This window comes from Cebidichthys violaceus, unplaced genomic scaffold (assembly GCF_023349555.1).
Source record: "Cebidichthys violaceus isolate CVI_PGR_0920_01 unplaced genomic scaffold, fCebVio1.0.p SCAF_23, whole genome shotgun sequence".
In the NCBI taxonomy this organism is placed as follows: Eukaryota; Metazoa; Chordata; class Actinopteri; order Perciformes; family Stichaeidae; genus Cebidichthys; species Cebidichthys violaceus.
In genome coordinates this window covers 9,945,678-9,963,512 of record NW_027176406.1, presented here as the reverse complement: position 1 = coordinate 9,963,512, position 17,835 = coordinate 9,945,678, and the positions used below count along the sequence as shown (strand labels likewise).

The 17,835-nt window shown below is 43.3% G+C and overlaps 2 protein-coding genes across 2 annotated transcripts; both read left to right on the top strand.

Moving 5' to 3' along the window:
* The first annotated feature begins 1,032 nt into the window (after positions 1-1,032).
* atad5a (ATPase family AAA domain containing 5a) lies at positions 1,033-12,281 on the top strand. The gene is made up of 22 exons (XM_068718763.1): positions 1,033-1,406; positions 1,850-1,914; positions 2,015-3,744; positions 3,902-3,980; positions 4,098-4,250; positions 4,637-4,757; positions 4,848-5,099; positions 5,560-5,708; positions 5,940-6,090; positions 6,916-7,224; positions 7,758-7,854; positions 8,051-8,133; positions 8,236-8,372; positions 8,458-8,635; positions 8,794-8,961; positions 9,087-9,317; positions 9,395-9,459; positions 9,568-9,757; positions 9,870-9,967; positions 10,077-10,930; positions 11,063-11,221; positions 11,514-12,281. Exons 2-22 carry the CDS (start codon positions 1,864-1,866, stop codon positions 11,590-11,592), a joined length of 5,334 nt encoding a protein of 1,777 aa, XP_068574864.1. The 5' UTR covers positions 1,033-1,406; positions 1,850-1,863; the 3' UTR covers positions 11,593-12,281.
* A 255-nt stretch (positions 12,282-12,536) lies between these two features.
* Positions 12,537-17,426, top strand: adap2 (ArfGAP with dual PH domains 2). The gene is made up of 11 exons (XM_068718903.1): positions 12,537-12,845; positions 13,457-13,581; positions 13,706-13,797; positions 14,017-14,105; positions 14,338-14,450; positions 15,220-15,369; positions 15,480-15,563; positions 15,776-15,838; positions 16,113-16,190; positions 16,288-16,516; positions 16,944-17,426. The coding sequence occupies exons 1-11, from the start codon at positions 12,758-12,760 to the stop codon at positions 16,970-16,972; spliced, it is 1,140 nt and encodes a 379-aa protein (XP_068575004.1). The 5' UTR covers positions 12,537-12,757; the 3' UTR covers positions 16,973-17,426.
* The last annotated feature ends 409 nt before the right edge of the window (positions 17,427-17,835 follow it).

The following is a 17,835-nucleotide window of genomic DNA, read 5'->3' as shown; positions in this document are numbered from 1 at the left end:
AATACATGACGTTACACAGACATTGCATCCACTGTTAACTATTGATGTTCTTCTTCATTTTTTGGGGAACTTTAACTTTATTTATATTGCACCTTTCATATGCAGCTTGAATTGGCATTGAAAACAACACATAAATAAAGACAAAGAGATGAATAAACTCTATGTGAAACTATGTTTATACTTTATAACTTTTACGTGGTAACATGTTTGCATTAAAACTTCAGAGTGTACAAAGTATCAAAAATCATACAGCGGTTCAACGAAATGAGTTCTCCGCTGAGAATTTCATGTAGAGCTGAAATTATTTGGTGATTTATCAACCTGACAATTAACAAAAAAGTAATTGGAAACAATTTGTCTAATTGATTAATTGGTTAAGTCATTTTTTTAAGCAGGAATACCAAACATTTCCTGAATTCCAGCTTCTTAAATATCCTCCATTTGCACTATGACCACAATTCTGCACTAATATCCCAAATCCATTGTCATTATTGTTTATGTTCATATTCTTCGATATATATTTATATTTATATTGTACATAGTAGTTAAATGTTAAATGTTTATGCTTGGTTTCTCTGTTCTACTTTGTTGTCTTTAATGTCCTTGTTTTTGTATTTTTCTTCTTTATTTGTATATTCCATGTATGTATGTTGAGAGCAATGTGAAAACCGGAGTCAAATTCCATGTATGCGTACACATTATTGTGATTCTGATATAGTTGTATTGCTTTCATTGTAATTTAATTTTATCTTGACAAACACGTGTTAATATACTGTATGATGATAAAGTAGGCTATTTCATATTTGTGATCACTGGTACAATAACGGACTCTTCTATGTTGAATTGGCCTGGCGCAGCCAGCAGAGGTAGCTGTCAGTTTTTCCTCTCCATCAAATGCAAAACCACACGCCATCTTTGTTTTGGGCAAACTACGTCAGTTCGACGACGGAGCCATTTTCCTCCCCTGTGATTGGCGGAACCCGGTCACGCTAAACGTCACGTATATTTGGCGCTCTTCATTTCTCGACCGGTCTGGCGCGTTTTTTAGAAAGAGCAACAAACTGTCAAGAAAACATGTATTTTGAGTTCCTACTCGGGACAATTTGGAAAATATCCGCGTAACGTTTTTCCCAGTTTGTCGTTCGGTACGTTCGTGGCTGACATGTTGGAGACGTTTGGACCACCTGTTGGACGCGCGAGGAGCGAAGCTGCTTTGAGAGTAGCAGCTACCGAAGTCTGCTAGCTTGTTGTTTTACAGTGACGTCCATATGTCTGGTGGCTCCACACTGATGTCCGCCTCACACAATGAACTTTGCGTCTGCTGTTTATCCACACACCCGGGGAAGTGAACAGGAAAAAGACAAGAAGACGAAGTAGCAGCAAGTTATACGTTCACTTTTTATCAGGTGTGTGTTTTCCTTCATCTTTTTTTTGTCATTTTGCACACAAACTGTAAGTGCTACAGGGCGCCATGTTTATAATAATACATGTTTATGTTAGCTCTCCCTGACCCCGATATGAAATTCTGTATATCAACACTTTCATCCAGACTTTGCTTCACCTTAACTCTTAACTTACTGCATAGTATGGTATTAATGCTGTTTTATAGGCTGTTTACGGTGTCAACAGTGTCTAATAAATGGATAATAAACTGTGCTGTAGCTTTTTTGTTGTAAATAATCAAATACATAGTGTTGAGGTTTTTAATTTGAAGCGATAAAGCATGAAAGGTTATTGAGCATAACACTATTGTTATGGAATTTGTGCCTTTATTTGATAACTTACTTGATAATACTTAATGTCTGCTCATCTCTGTCTTCATTTACATAATGTTTACCTTTGGCTGCAGGTCTCTTTAAAAGTATGGCTGGGGTTGTGGCAATGGCATCCGTCATTGAGGACTTTGACACCCAGGTATGTCTGTGACACTGATTTGGACCTTTTTATATAGCATTTAGTAGCGGTTGCAAAATGTTTTAATTAATTTATTACGTACTTTGACTCCTTTTTACAGCCTTGCAAGAAATCCCGCAAAGATGGAGGCAGCCATATTGTCAAGACAATCACAAACTATTTCTCTCCCGTGCCCAAGCCTGCGGAGAAACCCTTTTCACCGCCGCGCTCCAACAACATCGCCGACTACTTTGGCCGGAAGACACTGTCCTCTAAAGAAAAGACCGGCTCCCCCGAACAGTTGAAGGAGAACTGTCGGACGTCTGAGCTCGCAGAAAAACGCACCGGCCCAGAAGCGGCGGTGAAACGGCAATCTCAGAAACGGAGGAGAAAGGCCAGCAAAGCTGCAAGGAAACTTGTGGAGGCTGAAACCTTTACACTTGATCCACATGACAGCAGAGACTCGGCAGCTGAAGCGATCAGCAGCTGTGGTGTTTTTGGCAGTGATACAGCCGCCCTCGTTACCCAGCTTAGTGCTGAGGCTTGTGCCACTAAGACTGTCGGTGATGCACAGGCTGAAGAAGATGGTCCTGAATGTGGGGACGGCGTCAAATTTAATCCAGAACTAAACGGTATTGAACTGTCTCCAATTGTACCTTCAAAACAGGTCAAAACCGTTGCACGGAATCCAAGGAAGGCAAAGCATTCGGAACCAGAGGAGAAAGAAATGGAGAGCTCCTTGTGTGATGTTAGTATGGAGGTCAACGTGGATGAGGCCTCGAGGTTAAACAACAGCACAGTCACCATCTCCTTCGAAGAGTTTGTGCGGAGTCAGGGCGGTGCTGAAGAGGACACGGAAGATGAACAGGGCAGAGAAGACAAATGTAAAATCACAGCAGAGGCAGAAGATATGGACACTGACCAGTTGGACGTCCCTAAAGCTGAAGAAAATGTCGGTTCTGCAGAGCCACCGTTTCACGTCTCACCTCGAACCGTCACCATCCAGGCAGAAGTGCATGTAGTCTCACCCAAACAGGAAGCAGCCATGGCGGGGGGGAGATTAGCTTCTATCTTCAACAGGAGAAAGGGGGCGATGAGCCCTGCGTCGTCTCCTCACGTGGAGGCCGAACACCAACTTCCTGCTACTGCTCCGACTGTCAGGCGTAGATCCAACGTGGTTCTTCAAGAGGAGGATCTAGAGCTGGCTGTGCTCGAGAGTGACTCCATGCCCAAGTGCAGCGAGGCACAGAGGAAGCAGTTCATGGCGGCCTTCAAACAGCCCAGCCTGGACGGCTCCAAAACAAAACCTGTTAAGAGCCAGAGCAAGCAGAAGCAGGCTGGGGACGATGCGGACAAAGTTGCTGAAGAAGACGCTGTAATTCCACCCGCTGTTGAGCAAGTCCCTGCTGCCTCTCAGGAGGAGAAAGTAGTCAAAAAGAAACCAGCAAGAAAAGGCAGAAAGAAAGCTAAAGAAGAAGATGAAGCAATCACCGTCCCAGCTGATGCTGTGGAAGAAACGGTGGCCGCAGTTGTTGAGGTTGATGATAACAGAGAGCAGATTCCCATCACCTCAACTCCCTCCGTCGCGGCGGTGAGGAGGTCCAGAAGAGAAGCTGTGGTCCGGCAAGCGCCTGAGCTCACTCCAACGAGCCCCGTCAGAAAAACCAGGAAACGCAACGAGTCGAAGGATGATGCTGCTGCTGCTACTGCTGCTGCTGCTGCTGCTGCTGCTGCTGCTTCACCCAATGACGGCCCTGCAAAGATGTCCACCCCAAAGATACGCAAGTCCAAGCGCACAGTCTTCATAGCAGAGATGGTGTGCCCACCTGACACAAAAGAAAGCCCGATCAGGTGACACATGCATACAATTACATGTTCTATGAACGTTTTGGGTGCATGTATACACTCAGGGTACAGCAAAGCTAAACTAATGCGGTCTAATACAACAGTCCTGCATTCATGAAGGTTATAATGTTGAATTTTTTTATTTATTTTTTATTTTCATAAGGATTAAATTTACTAGAGTCCATAGAAACGTTTCCACGACCAAGCCTGAAAGTGGAAGTGGCATAAAGTCTTCTGCTAAAGTAAGTATATTTATTACAGATTGGACAAATTCTAAATTTAATGAACTGCTGTCCTGACTTGACAAGGAACAGCATATTTTAAACATAATTACAAGATGATGCTTTATTATTTTTCAGACATCAAATGACTCGAAAAAAAGGAAGCAGGCAAAGAAGTTGGTGGAGAAAGCCAAAGCGATTCAGCAGAGTAAAAAAACAGCCGTCAAGGAAAAGGACTCCTTAAGGCGCTCGTCACGAACTGAGACCAAGAAGAGCTACTATGAAGATGAGGTAAAGTTAAAGGCAGGAGATGAACCACAATGAATACATTATCAGAACAGTAGGAACATTCTGGCTCCCTCGTGTGGCTCAAAGGTGAACTGCAGATATAAATGTTAAATAAAAGATTATGAGAGAAATTATACAAATTTGTTGGGCGACCTTAATAACGTCTCATGAGACCCACCCGTCGGTCCCCACCCAGTCTTTGGTAATGACTGCCGTTGTCCATTTCCTCTTGCTTGTCATTCAAAAATGGACCCATAAAGCATTTTAAAGTTTTACCAATCCACTAATTTAATAATAAATCTTTGGTGTATCTGTGATTCTTCTATCAGACCCTCGTATGATCTTGTTTTTTTTTTCTCTTATCATTATGTGTTGGTTTGTTTTTTCAGGATTCTGTCATCTGCCTCGAGGAGGACCAGTCAGGAAAGAGTAAAACCCAGAAGCCTCTACGCAGCCTACATGAAGTTCTGGGGAAAGCATCTGTTGGCAAAGACACCAAGGCTGTCCCGGGTAAAACTTTCCCGCTCTAAAAATCATTCATTTACTGTTAAGCATTGTGTAGAAATCTCATCTAATGGTGCTCTATTTTCTTTCCCACAGGCTCCAAAGGGGCCTCGCTGGGCCAAGAGAAGCCTGCTCGGAAGGCGTCTGCGGTGATTTCCATCTTTGACGACAGCAGCTCTGAAAACTCCCAGGACGACGAGCAGTTCAGAGCACGCAAAGAGTTCCTGAAGAGCGGCCTGCCCGAGTCCTTCAGGAAACAGATCGCCAAGACGGCCGCCAGCAGGGAGGCGTACTCTGTCTCCTGCTCCTCCTTCCAGCCAGTTCTTCACACGAAGCAACCATCTAACGGTGAGCCGGTCCTAGTAGATATGTATGTTGATCTTCATCTGACAAGTTAATGCTTTTATTCCTATACAATTCAGAGGAAAACATTGCCATTTTTTACTTCACTACATTTATTTGACAACTTTAATTTGCACGTTCAGATTAAAATAAAACACATAATCAACAAATAGAACTTAATTGATCCCTGGGGGAAATAACAAATCAGCTTCACCTTCATTAAAGGGAAATTTAAATAATGTACACATTAAAAAAATAACTATAATCAGCTTTAATTCATTAATATGACAATACTCTTGGTACTTGAAGTACATTGAGCTAATTTATTTTGAATGCAGGACTTTAACTTCTAACAGCGTATTTCTACATTGTGATATTGCTACTTTAACTTAAATATATTACTTTATTTATGTGTTATTAAGGAGGACTGGTAGCTCAGCATAACTTTGTTGTTGCGTGTGGACAGATTGTCCTCTTTGGAGTCTCCTGTGGCCGGAGTCTTCGTTACTGTGTCATCTGAAAGAGCTTTGGTGCCAAACATCCAACTCACTTCCATCTGTTAGCGGTTCCCTTTGTGTGAGGACAAAACCACAACGCAGAGCCTTTTGTGAGCGGGTACGTCGAAAATACTTTAATGGTTTAGTCACACGATTAGCAGGATCATTATCTTATTGTGTGGTTTATAGCTGCTGCCAGTATCCCTCTGTTGTATTGTATAAAGAGAGACAAGTACTTGCATGCTTAATTCTGTCTTAGTTTATATTTTTGTGCATCATGTCGTTTGTAGTGTAGTAGGGTTAAACAGCAAACACAATATTTGATAAAGGTACTTTTTCCTTTTTGAAGGGTTCTGGCTGGAGGTCTGGGATCTCTGAAGGTGTTCGTCAGCTTCTGTTGGAGGAGGTCGGCGCCTCTAACCCTCTGTTCCCCGCTCACATGTTCACCACTCGCTTCCTCAAGAGACGCGCTGACCACCAGCAGCAGAGCTCAGCCTCAGGTCAGTCTGACTGAGACAAACATCGTTTTTATTAGGCTGTTAGTAGTCAGTGTTGATCCTAATCCATCCTCTCAAAGCACAGATATTTGCAGTATTAATCAGTCACAATAGGGAGAGAATTAGAGCCTAAATTATTATTATTATTATTATTTTGTGCTGGGCGTTAACGCATTAATTAATTAACGCCGACAATTATATTATCGCGCGTTAAAGCAGTTTTTTTTTAAATAAACATATAAGCACGTGAGAACAAACTGCTTTTAACTGCAACTCTTAGCATAACTTCCCAGGTTCACATGCTTCACCTACATTCCCCTGGGTCCTAAGTCCCTCCTAATACAGCTTCTTATCACCCTCTATGTACCAACGTACATTTATAACTAATACCACACATTACACGGTACTCAGCGTTGCATAATGTGTCTGACCAAATTCTGTTAGAGTTTTTAAAGTTTTGGAATATGTATGATAAGCTTATCATTTAGCTAATGAGAATTAGCGATAACTATTACACACATGAACACCGGCTGAATATCTATGATCAGAATCATTATAACTGCATTTCAACTGCTACTGTTTAAAGAGAATACTGCTGTTTAAAAGCACCTTATTTGTTTAAAGTGTTTGCAAACCAAATGTTATTGCACTTTTGTTCATATAGCAGTACTTTTAAAATATAAGTGCGCAGTACACTACTTTTAAATTCATTGTTGAACTTTGCGCATAACAATGCGATTACAAATTTTAATCATTGCCCAGCACTATTATTATTATTATTATTATTATTATTATTATTCTCAACATCCATTGCATGTTGCTTACCAGAACCAGAGGCTGTAACCAGAGTCACAAGCAGCACACTGCCAGCTGAACCAGTGGGAGGGAAGAGGAAGAGGATGGAGGACGAGGGGGGAGTGTCTGTGAAGGTGGCCAAGAAGCAACGGGCCAACTGTGCAGAAGAAGAAGAAGAAAAACCCGAGCCGGAGCCAACAAAAAGAGGGGGGCGTACAAGACGAGCCAGGAGATCGAGGCCGGAGGGGGGGGCGAATGAGAAAACTGCTCCCGCCCCTTCTGATGACGACTCTGTGGTCGTGATTGATGACTCGCCTTCGGGAGAGAGAACTGGAAGAAAAGGTGAGGTTTCACATTTTTATTATGAGTCTCTCAACAAACGTCGGGATCAATAAACAATAATAAATCAGCCAATGGGATTCAACTTAAATGACATAGAGGATGCTCCTGCTTATGTCCAACAAACCAAGTCAATGCAAGCTTGAAATCAAACACAATGAATATATTTAATGTGTTGGAACAGACTAACCATTGGACCAACAGCTGTTTTTACTTAGTGTTTTTTTTTAACTTGCCCTCTAGAAGTAGTTTTTGTTGTAAATGTGTCTTTATCAAAGCCACAGTTGATTGGCTAAAAATAGAGCTGCTGTCATTGACTCCACCACAACAATGTGTAATTATCTTAAAAAGCCACCTGCACCAGGAAAACACACCTTTCAACTGGCATGACAGCTATTTATAGAAGATCCTCAAAGATGTGCCAGTAAGAGATAACTTGTGTCCTCATTGTTTACATGCTTGGTGAATTGATCCAGTAAGTGTCTGTTAACGTCATTGTTTGTCATAAGTAATGCAGAACATGTTTGTCTCTACAGATGTGTCCAGAGAGGACGTGTTATGGACGGACAAATATCAGCCCCAGCACTCCAGCGACATCGTAGGTAACACTGGCTCAGTGAGGAGGCTGCACAGGTGAGGAACTAAAGCGGCTTTAATTTCACTGCACCTGTATAGAAACAGGAGCCACTCTAGCACGGGGTCGCTGTGGCTCAGAGGTAGAGCGGGTTGTAGCATCATCCCATTACGTAAATACCAGCACAGTGTGGGCTTGGGGCCATCGAATGAGGAACATTAAGGGGAATGTTTCATGTTTCTCTTTTTCATACAGCTGGCTACAGGAATGGAAACTGCGTACAGACCGAGAAGAGAGAAAAAAGCAGAAAGACAAGAAACAAGAGGAAGGCGACAATGGTGGGAGATTAGAGAAACTATTATCCTATTTCCCTCTTTATAACTGCTTCTGTTGGCTTGCAGTGCGTTTGTGTTGACTGAATGATGGCTCTTTGTGTCCAGACTCGGACTGGGACTGCGGAGAAGAGGACTCCCAGGACGGAGAGGACACGTTGTGTAATACGATGCTCATCACGGGACCTACTGGAATAGGAAAGACTGCTGCAGTCTATGCTTGTGCCCAGGAGCTGGGCTTCAAGGTACGAAAGCGTCACGGTCCACAGCTTGTGACATTTATGTAGGTGTTAGCGTCTTCATTTCCTGCCTTCTCTCTGGTCCCTCAAGGTGTTTGAGGTGAACGCTTCCTCTCAGCGTAGCGGCCGTCTGATTCTGTCCCAGCTGAAGGAAGCCACTCAGTCTCACCAGGTGGACAGTCAGGGGGTCAACGCCCACAAGCCCGCCTACTTCAACAGCTACGGCACAAGCAGCAGCGCTGGCCCTCTCAAGCTGGGATCCTCGCCCAGTATGTACCGGGCTGATGTTGATAACCTGTTTCTAATGAGGATCTGTTTTGTGTGTGTGTGTGTGTGTGTGTGTGTGTGTGTGTGTGTGTGTGTGTGTGTGTGTGTGTGTGTGTGAACTGTTGGAAATTCATTCTGGGTCGTATTCTTCATCTTCCAGGAAAGGGGAACTCTCCTCGTAGGGTGGTTTCCTCTCCCAGGAAACATCCTCAGTCTCCAAGAGGGGCTAAAAGAGGAGGCCTGGCTCCCACCTCGTTAGCTAACTTCTTCAAAACGGGTCAACCCACCACCAAGGAGACGCCTAACACTAAGAAGAAGGAACAGACAGGTTAATCCCATCTTCAAATGTGTCACTTGTTTACTTGCATGGTGGGGAAACCTTCATGAAAAGTTTCTACTAGGACCTTTTAAATAAAATGTCTTTCTCTCTCTCTCCCACATCTCTTCACATAGCTGCTTCCAAGAAGATCCTAAAAGCAAACGAGTGTGTCAATAAGCGTAAAGAGCCCAAACCAGCTCCCACCCCTAAAGAGAAGAACAACGAAGAACAGAGCAAGAAGACGGCCACCTCGCTCATCCTGTTTGAAGAAGTGGATGTTATTTTTGACGATGACTCAGGGTTTCTAGCTGCCATCAAGACGTTTATGACCACTACGAAAAGGCCGGTCATCCTCACTACCAGCGGTGAGTAGAAGGGGAAAGGCCAAATATCTCAGTCTGTGTTGACTGGATTTATTCATACTTTCTGTCTGGTCTTTTAGATCCTGCTTTCAGCACCATGTTTGATGGCAACTTTGAACAGATCCTTTTCAAAACGCCCTCAGTGGTGAGTGGACAAGTATTCAAGACTAATGTTTCAATGCTGATCAAGCGGGAGAGATCAGTTATCAAAAGCACATTTCAGTCAGTTTTAAGTTGTCCTTCTCCGGCACAGTTGGATGCTGGCAGCTTCCTGCGTCTGTTGTGCCTGACGGAGGACACGAGGACGGACCTGTCGGACATCAGCTCTCTGCTCAGACTCAACGGATGTGACATCCGGCAGAGTTTACTGCAGCTGCAGTTCTGGACTTGTAGTGCAGGAGGCCGCCATGTAACCAGACCATTGACGCATGCTGGCAAACATGGTGAGAACATGAGCTGGTGGAAGGCTATGAAACAGTTGGAATAGTAATGTTGATCACTTGGTTCTGCTTTACAAATAAACTAACCCCATCTTTACTCCGTCTGTGTGTGCAGAGACTGACGCTCTTCCTCCCTGTGACACCGGCTGCACTGAGAGCATGCTGGGTCTGCTGAATGTTGAACCCGAGGGAGACATTTGGGAGCGGCTCAGGGTAAACTCTTCATTTACCACATTACACCGCTGAGAGTAACAACATGTGTAAAGTGAGCTTTTCTTTGATTCCTGTTGTACTTGATTGACCGGGTATGCGTTGTCAACAGAGTCCGAAGGAGGAGATGTTGTGCTGGGAGCTGCTGGCAAACAGCAAGCGACGAGGAGTGGACCTGCTCTATTCCAACTTTGAGACGCTCTTACCTCTGCCGCTCACACAGTTCACTACCTCTACCTTCAAACCAGAGCCGTCTGTTTCTGCATTACAACACCATCCTTCTGTTAATCCAGAAGAGCCGCCGCCATCGCATGCCAGGTCACCCCACACTGCAGAGTCGGCGAATTGCTCGGACGACGGCAGTCCGATCAAAATGTCCAGTAGGATGAGGAAGAGCAAGAAGCGGCACAGTTTACCCGAGCAGGACGGACTGCACTCGGACTCGGACTCAGAAGACGGTTTTCTGTCTCTCTGCAAGCCGCAGGGCGCTCCTCGGGCAAAGGGGGACGTCAAAGAGAGTTTAGTTTCGGAGCCGGTGAAGAGGAAGCCACTGACTCCCGAGGAGCGGGTAAAAAGTCTCCCGGTCTCCCAGTGTCTCGAATCAATAGCTGACTTTTTAGACGACATGTCGTACACGGACTCCTCTTTGACGGTTCGTCCGGAAGGAGGCGACAATCCGAGAAGGATGTCACCGGTCGGTGCCGTGGTGAAAGATGGAATGACGGAAGAGTCGAGGGTTGAAACCGACGGGGGCAGCTGGGAAAGAGGGGAGCACATCCTGGAGATCCCGGCTGCTGTGGAGGCTCTGAGCTTCCACAAGTGTCGGGTTTCAGTAGCGGAGGCCTGGAACAAAGTCCAGCAACTGGAGGGGGAGGTGGGACGAGAGGCTGCAGCAGAACTCACCCTCCCTGTGGCCGCCCATCAGGAAGGTTACAGCTTCACTCAGGACGGTCCCTGTCAACCACAGTGAGTCTCACTAGTCTTTCTTTACACAATATCATCCTCAGTACAACGTGGACCTAATGCACCGTGGCCCAGTTCTAACCCCGACCAGTTAAACCAGTGCAAAGAAGGTAATGCGTGTCGATGCGTTTCCAGGCTGGTCCAGCGGAGGAGAGAAGTGATGGAGAGGCTGATGTTCAGAGGAGTGTTTGGTACTCCGGCCAACAGACCAGCAGCTGCTCTGGACTACCTGCCAGCCCTTCGCACCATCTGCAGAGCAGAGCGGCTTAAGGAGCGGGGCAAAGTTAAACGCAGGTTAGCGCGCGGAAGCCGTAGTTTGTCACTTGGCCACTGCCTTTATGTCTTTGTTTGAAGTGTGGGCAGGATGTGGTTTCATCACAGATGTGCTCTCATCACAGGCGGCCAGTAGCTGACTCATATAGTGATGTCTTTGTTTTGACACCAAGCGCCTGGCTAAGAATAAATGTGTTGAATTGTAATTGTACGCAAAGACGCAGTGTATGCATGCAACTTATACATACAAATGCAACCACGTCTGATGAAATGGGTCCACAGAAAAACTGAGCTGTTTTTTTTCCTCCTCCAGGTTCCTGCACTACCTAGATGCGATCCACCTGGATGTTGAAAAGAGCACTCAACAGCAGCTGGCTGAAGACTTCCCCTGAACCACAGAGGAGATCAGACATGTCCTCCTCATCACACAGGGGCCACACTTCATATAGTCCATGCGTTTTGGCTGTTGGAAGAAAACAAAAACACTCTTACAGTTGAATATAGTCCGGCAGCAACATATGTCACTGCTGCCTTTTGTCTCTTTTGTGATTGTGACCTCGACATGAGATGAGCTGGTCACAGCTGCGTGTGCAAAGAGGACTTCCTGCCTCCTCATATTTCTTTTTGAGATGAAATGAATACTGACGATATTCTCACCTGGAAAAAACTCACAGCTGAACAACCTCAAATGCTTTCAGCGCATCTTATGGTGCGTTCAAAGAATGCACTGAAGACTCCTACTTTATATGATTTTTGTAATATTAAACTGTGTTAGAGTCTCTCTTCTTTTGTACAGTAGTGTTTTATACGTCGGAGCCGCTTTGAATCTTGCAAAGTGTTTTTTATCTCGTAGAAATTTCTTTTGAGGTGTGTATAACTAATGTAAGAGATTAACATGTAAAATATAATTTGTAAAGGCTGTGTACAGAGTCATTCTCCACACAAAGTACTGTTGATGCACTCAGGATCTTTTTAAAAGCCCTAAATCACCTTGACATTCATCACAGGTTTTTATTTTATTTTTTTCTTAAATATGTACACATTATTCACAGTGGGTATCTGTTGTGACCAAATAAAGGTTTATAACAACTAAATAAAGAAATGGTCTCAGCGTGTATGTGCTTGAATACTTCCTGTCGTGATTCCTGAGCTGCTCTCTGGTTGTAGGGTGGATGGTGTTTTGGCTGAACCTGATGCATGTCTGCTCTGAGCGCAATACACTCGGTGGGTTGACCGGTTTCGGCTCAGTTTGATGCCTTCTCAGCGTTTGTATTCATGAGGGCTCGGCTCAGAGGTACGTGTCACAAAGGACAACCCCCAGAGACAATAACATTGTTTCCGTCCACTATCGTTCAGACCGCGCTGCGGGACGCCTGCGTTGTGTTGAAACATCCCACAAAAAAGATCTGTCGCAAGTTCCAGTTTTCATTTGGACATTTTTTTTTTTTTTTGTCGGTTGCATTTCACCTCGTGTGAAACTGTGACCATCATGTTTAGATTACACTGCGCGGATTCATCGTCGTTTAAGAAGAGACCCGCGTTTGACTTCGTGCCGACATGTCAAACCACGACCGAAACAAGAAGGCGTTGCTGGAGCTGTTGAAGCGGCCGGTCGACAGTCACTGCGCCGACTGCAGAGCTCCAGGTAAGAGATGCGTGTTTTTATTTATATATTTATATATATATACACACAAAAAAAAAATATATATATATATACACAAAAAAAAAAATATATATATATATATATTATCAGAAACTCCTACATAGAATTTTTAAGTGGCCAACAACCTGAAAATAATCAGACTTTCTGGTTTCTATTTTTGTAATAACAGTTTTGTTATTATTGATGTTATAAAGATGAATGTGATTATCATTTTGTCAATGCAAGCCAGTCAGGGTTACCAACCAGGGAAAGCTGCAGGTTCTCTGTAGTGGTAGTATGATTTTCTATACTTTTGAACAGGAATACAGACTTTAATACACAATATCAACTCGTATAATGAAAGCCGAAAGGGCCCTTGTGTCAAAAATATTGGTTCAAAGCTAAAGTGTGCTCTTGTGTTTATCCCTAAATTGATTTTTATTCAAAGACAAACAAAACCTGGAATGTAATACTGTACATTTCCAGCATAGGAATATAGTGTACTGTACATGGCCCATAAAGTGAGGGGAGCAGGTTTTTTTGGGGCCCTTAATCAGGACACTTTAGCGCTGCAAAGTGTTTAGTCTAAGTCCCACCTCTTCTGCACACCCCAGATCCAGAGTGGGCGTCCTACAAGCTGGGTGTCTTTGTGTGTCTGAACTGCTCCGGCATCCATCGCAGCCTGTATAGCCGGGTCAAATCCATAAAGCTGGACTACTGGGAGGATGAACTGGTGGAGGTATGGTCCCCACCTCTGTTATCATTGTTGTGGTAATAACATAGTAGTTATTCAGGTCAAGGGACAAATTGTCGGTGTGTAATCTTTAGCCTTTGTTGTCTTTTTTTGGGGGTGATCTGGGAAGTTAATGAAGTCCAATGGCAATGCCAGCGCCAGAGCTCTGTATGAGAAAGCTGTTCCAGTGTACTACTATCGGCCCCAGGAAAATGACTGTGCGTAAGTAACTTTCCAGAATGATGACATTCTTCAGAAAACTGTCTGTGTGATAAACAAGTGTGCTGACGGAGCAATGCCACCATAAATAGAGAGAAGTGCAACCACTGACTGTAGAAGTGAAATATGGATGAGTGTCTGCTGCTCGATCAAAACTCAATGGATCATGTTCTTGTGGTGATACTGTCTAAGATTATTTTTATGATTCCCTTTGAACCGCAGAGTCTTAAGAGACCAGTGGATTCGGGCGAAATATGAAAGGATGGAATTCACAGGAGAAACCAAGTATCCACCAATTTCATACACCACAGGTGATGTTCTCACTGTTTTCTGACACACGTGTCTTACTGTAGAACATCAAGCTTAATCAGTCTTTTGGCGTAAAGCTGATGTGGTTCCTCATACACATGCAGAACTGTGCAAGAAAAACCTGTTCTTTGCATTACAAAACCGCCAGGAAGTGAAAGCTGACCAGACTGTCATGCTTTGCGAAATGTTGCAACGGAGCCGTGACTCAATTTATTTTCCTGGATCTGACACCAGGTTTCTACGAGGGGTTGCTGTGGAAGAAAGGGAAAGAGAACTCCCAGTTTCTGAAGAGGAAGTTTGTACTATCAGAGCGAGAATTCACCCTGACTTACTACAACAAGGAAGATGTGAGTTCCCAGCAGCTTAGACACAATTGAATTACGCTGTAGGTCTGCCAGGTGGCCGTGAGCTGATCCCAGTCTGATCACGAGGATCTTTCCAGGGATGTGCTGCCCGTGTCACAGGCCTGTGGTATTTAGTTGCAAAAAATACAAGAAGAATAAACCATAAACCACAAATGCTTCATGCCAGTTTACTTTCACATACGACATAAATCAAACCGTTTATATTCTTTCATAGTACAAGATGTGGAGTTTATATTTATATTTCTTATGTGAGTGATGTAAAAGCATGCATTTATTTGATTGGATCTCTCTCCTCAACTTACTGTGGGGCACAGTGGTGCCTTGAAAAAATGCTATTGAAAAACGTCAGCATGCAAACATGCTCACAATGACAATGGTTATTTTTTAGAAAGTATAATGTTTACCATGTTCTCCAACTCGTTTTTTTTATGCTAACACGCTAATATTAGACAAACTTACATTTTGACCAGCTGGTGGCACTAGAGCAAAGGTCAGGGGATCACTGAAGTTATTACAATTCATCCTCGGGGGGCCATGAATATCTCCACCGAATTTCATGGCAATCCATGTAATGGTTTTTGAGTAATTTGAGGTGGAGACCAAAGTGGTGGACTGACCGACCAACATTGCCATCTCTAACCACGCTGCTATCGTAGCTTAAAAAAATGTGTGCACAAGCAGCTGCATGTTAATTGAATCCAGTTGTTGCATCCTTTCTACAAACTCTGATGTGCTATGTGTTGTGATCCAGGAGTCCAAAGGCCCAAAAGCTGTAATCTCCATCAAGGACCTAAACACCACCTTTCAACCAGAGAAGATTGGTCATCCTCACGGGCTGCAGATCACCTACCAAGACGACAATCACACCAGGAACCTCTATGTTTATCACGAGAGTCCTGAGGTGGGACTGCATGATCATCCAAAGTATAAATAACATTAACCAGCAAGTCTTATACTGATTGTCATACTGTAGGGCTGTGGAGAACCTCAGTCTTCTCTCTTCTACTCTAGGAAATAGTGACGTGGTTCAACGCCATTCGTGCTGCTCGCTATGCGTACCTGAAGACAGCGTACCCGACTGGAAGCGACGAAGAAGTGAGCATCAATCCCTCTCAAAACCAAATAAACACACAAAATGTGGATGCACTTTAAAATGCACTCTAAATATTTTAAGAAAACTTGCAGTTTATTGAGTGTGAACGTTCACTTTCAGCAGAGGCAACAGCAGTAAGAATAGAAACTTGCCTCTTTTTTCGCTTTTATGTTTTTAAGCCTAACACTCGTGTACCTTTACACTTCTTTGTCAGCTGGTACCGAAGATAACAAGAAACTACCTCAAAGAGGGATACATGGAAAAGACGGGGCCATTGGTAAGTTAATAAAGAAGAAAAGGTTACACATATACAGTTTTTATATGATTTATTTGTGCATTTATTTTGTCCGCACTCAGCTGCTGCTGCTACCAGCAGAGTTCAAGTTGTTTGTCGCAGTAGTAGAAGTACACTTGATTGTGTGTTTCGGTTCCTCTTACTTATTCAAACACCCTTGATTTACATTTTGGTAAGAATGTGATAGAAGAAGTTAGGGGTTTAAATTTAAACTGTAATCTGTCATGTGAGGCATTAAGTGTATTTTTTTCAACAGCAGAAGGAGTCGTTTAAAAAGAGGTGGTTTATTCTGGACTCTCAAAACAGGAAGTTGTTGTACTTCAAAGGCCAGCTGGTGAGGACTTCTCATTCTAACTCAATGCTGTGTGGATGTTTGTCAAGCACTTTAACCACCATTATGTCTGAATGTGTTTTCATGGTTGTGAACGTAGGATGCGGAGGAGTTGGGGGTCATTTTCATCGGCACAGAGAACAAGGGTTACTCTGTGAAGGAGTGCGTCCCGAAGCACGCCCGGGGAAACAAGTGGAAGTGTGGCGTTAGTGTCGAAACGCCCCAGCGACAGTTTCTCTTCATGTGCGAGCAGGAGAGGGAGCAGAGAGAGTGGCTGGACGCCCTCAGACAGGTCCTCTCCAGGCCCATGGCACCACAGGATTATACCAGTAAGCAAGGCTGGTCAACAAACATGTCAACAATGTACAGGATTCACGGATATGTAAATTATTCACATGACGTAATAGTCATTCCTGTCATGTGAAAGCTTAAACTCTTTGCATTTTGTGTCTGTCCAGTGGAGTATGAGAGGATGGATGGATGCATGTTAGCATGCATAGGAACAGCCAGGGAAATAGTAGGATTCATCCTCTGGGGACCAGGAAACTCTGTATAAAACTGCATGGCAATACATCCAATAATTGTTGAGATATTTCTGTTTGGACCAAAGTGGTGGACAGACCGACTAGCAGACTGACATTTGCACGCATGCCACAAAGTTAGTCCAAATAAAGCACCTGTACTCACTTATGTGTGGGAAAGTTGCATTATGCATCCGTATGACCCCGCTGTAATACTCCTTGTTTCTCATTCCAGTTGAAGCCAACATCAAGTATAAAAGATGAACAACAGAGAGGTGAGCCTACAGGATAACGGGGAGAAGACTTCAGCGTTTGAAAGCACATGTGACTGAACTATTGCAGCACAACAGATGAACATCTGCTGTCACAGCACTGCATCAGAACTGACTCTCATCTTTGTGTTGTGGTAACACATCCAGACTGTCCTCTGGCCACAGTACGGATTTGAGACTTTCATCCACTCACGTTAACTGACACCCGAACTGATGCTCAATCTCAGACTTCAGAAAATACTGTATCATTGTGTAAAATCCACTCTTATGACCAAATGTACACATACAAGATCAACACTGTTATATTGTAAAAGAAGATTATTTTTTATGATGTTTCTTACTTTTTTACATTTTCAATTATGCAATCGATAAGCATTTAATTTAACATTTTGAACATGTTTCATGACATCATGCCCACAAAAATAAACTGCCTTTTCTAAGTAAAATTTGTGGATTAGTTATTATATATTACCTATTATAATATAAGCAATATATTGTAATAAAATACGTTATACCATCGTTTATGGTTTCATGTTTGCTAAAAAGTGACTTATTAAGCAACACTTTTATTGCAAATGGAACTTGAGAAACCCTGAGTATGTTACAAAAGGGCCTGTAACTTTTGTGCAACCATGTGTTCATTATTGTTATTGTAATGTATTGTATCATAATCAGCTTTGTTATGGCCCATTTTTAAGACAGAAAATATAAAATTAAACAAACAAATATATTACAAAACAAAGAAGGTGCTGTCCATAAATTGAACCATAAATTGAAAGCCAACATGATAAGAACATCAAAAGTTTATTTGTATTTATTAACTAATTCATTCATTCATTAATTTGTTGTAGGTTA

Excerpts from the sequence above, each read along its gene's own strand:
- atad5a (XM_068718763.1), top strand. The coding sequence starts at position 1,864 with ATGGCTGGGGTTGTGGCAATGGCATCCGTCATTGAGGACTTTGACACC. Across the intron at positions 1,915-2,014 it reads TTGAGGACTTTGACACCCAG|CCTTGCAAGAAATCCCGCAA; the intron begins GTATGTCTGTGA and ends TCCTTTTTACAG. Across the intron at positions 9,758-9,869 it reads GACGCATGCTGGCAAACATG|AGACTGACGCTCTTCCTCCC; the intron begins GTGAGAACATGA and ends CTGTGTGTGCAG.
- adap2 (XM_068718903.1), top strand. The coding sequence starts at position 12,758 with ATGTCAAACCACGACCGAAACAAGAAGGCGTTGCTGGAGCTGTTGAAG. Across the intron at positions 12,846-13,456 it reads CGCCGACTGCAGAGCTCCAG|ATCCAGAGTGGGCGTCCTAC; the intron begins GTAAGAGATGCG and ends TGCACACCCCAG. Across the intron at positions 14,451-15,219 it reads CTTACTACAACAAGGAAGAT|GAGTCCAAAGGCCCAAAAGC; the intron begins GTGAGTTCCCAG and ends GTTGTGATCCAG.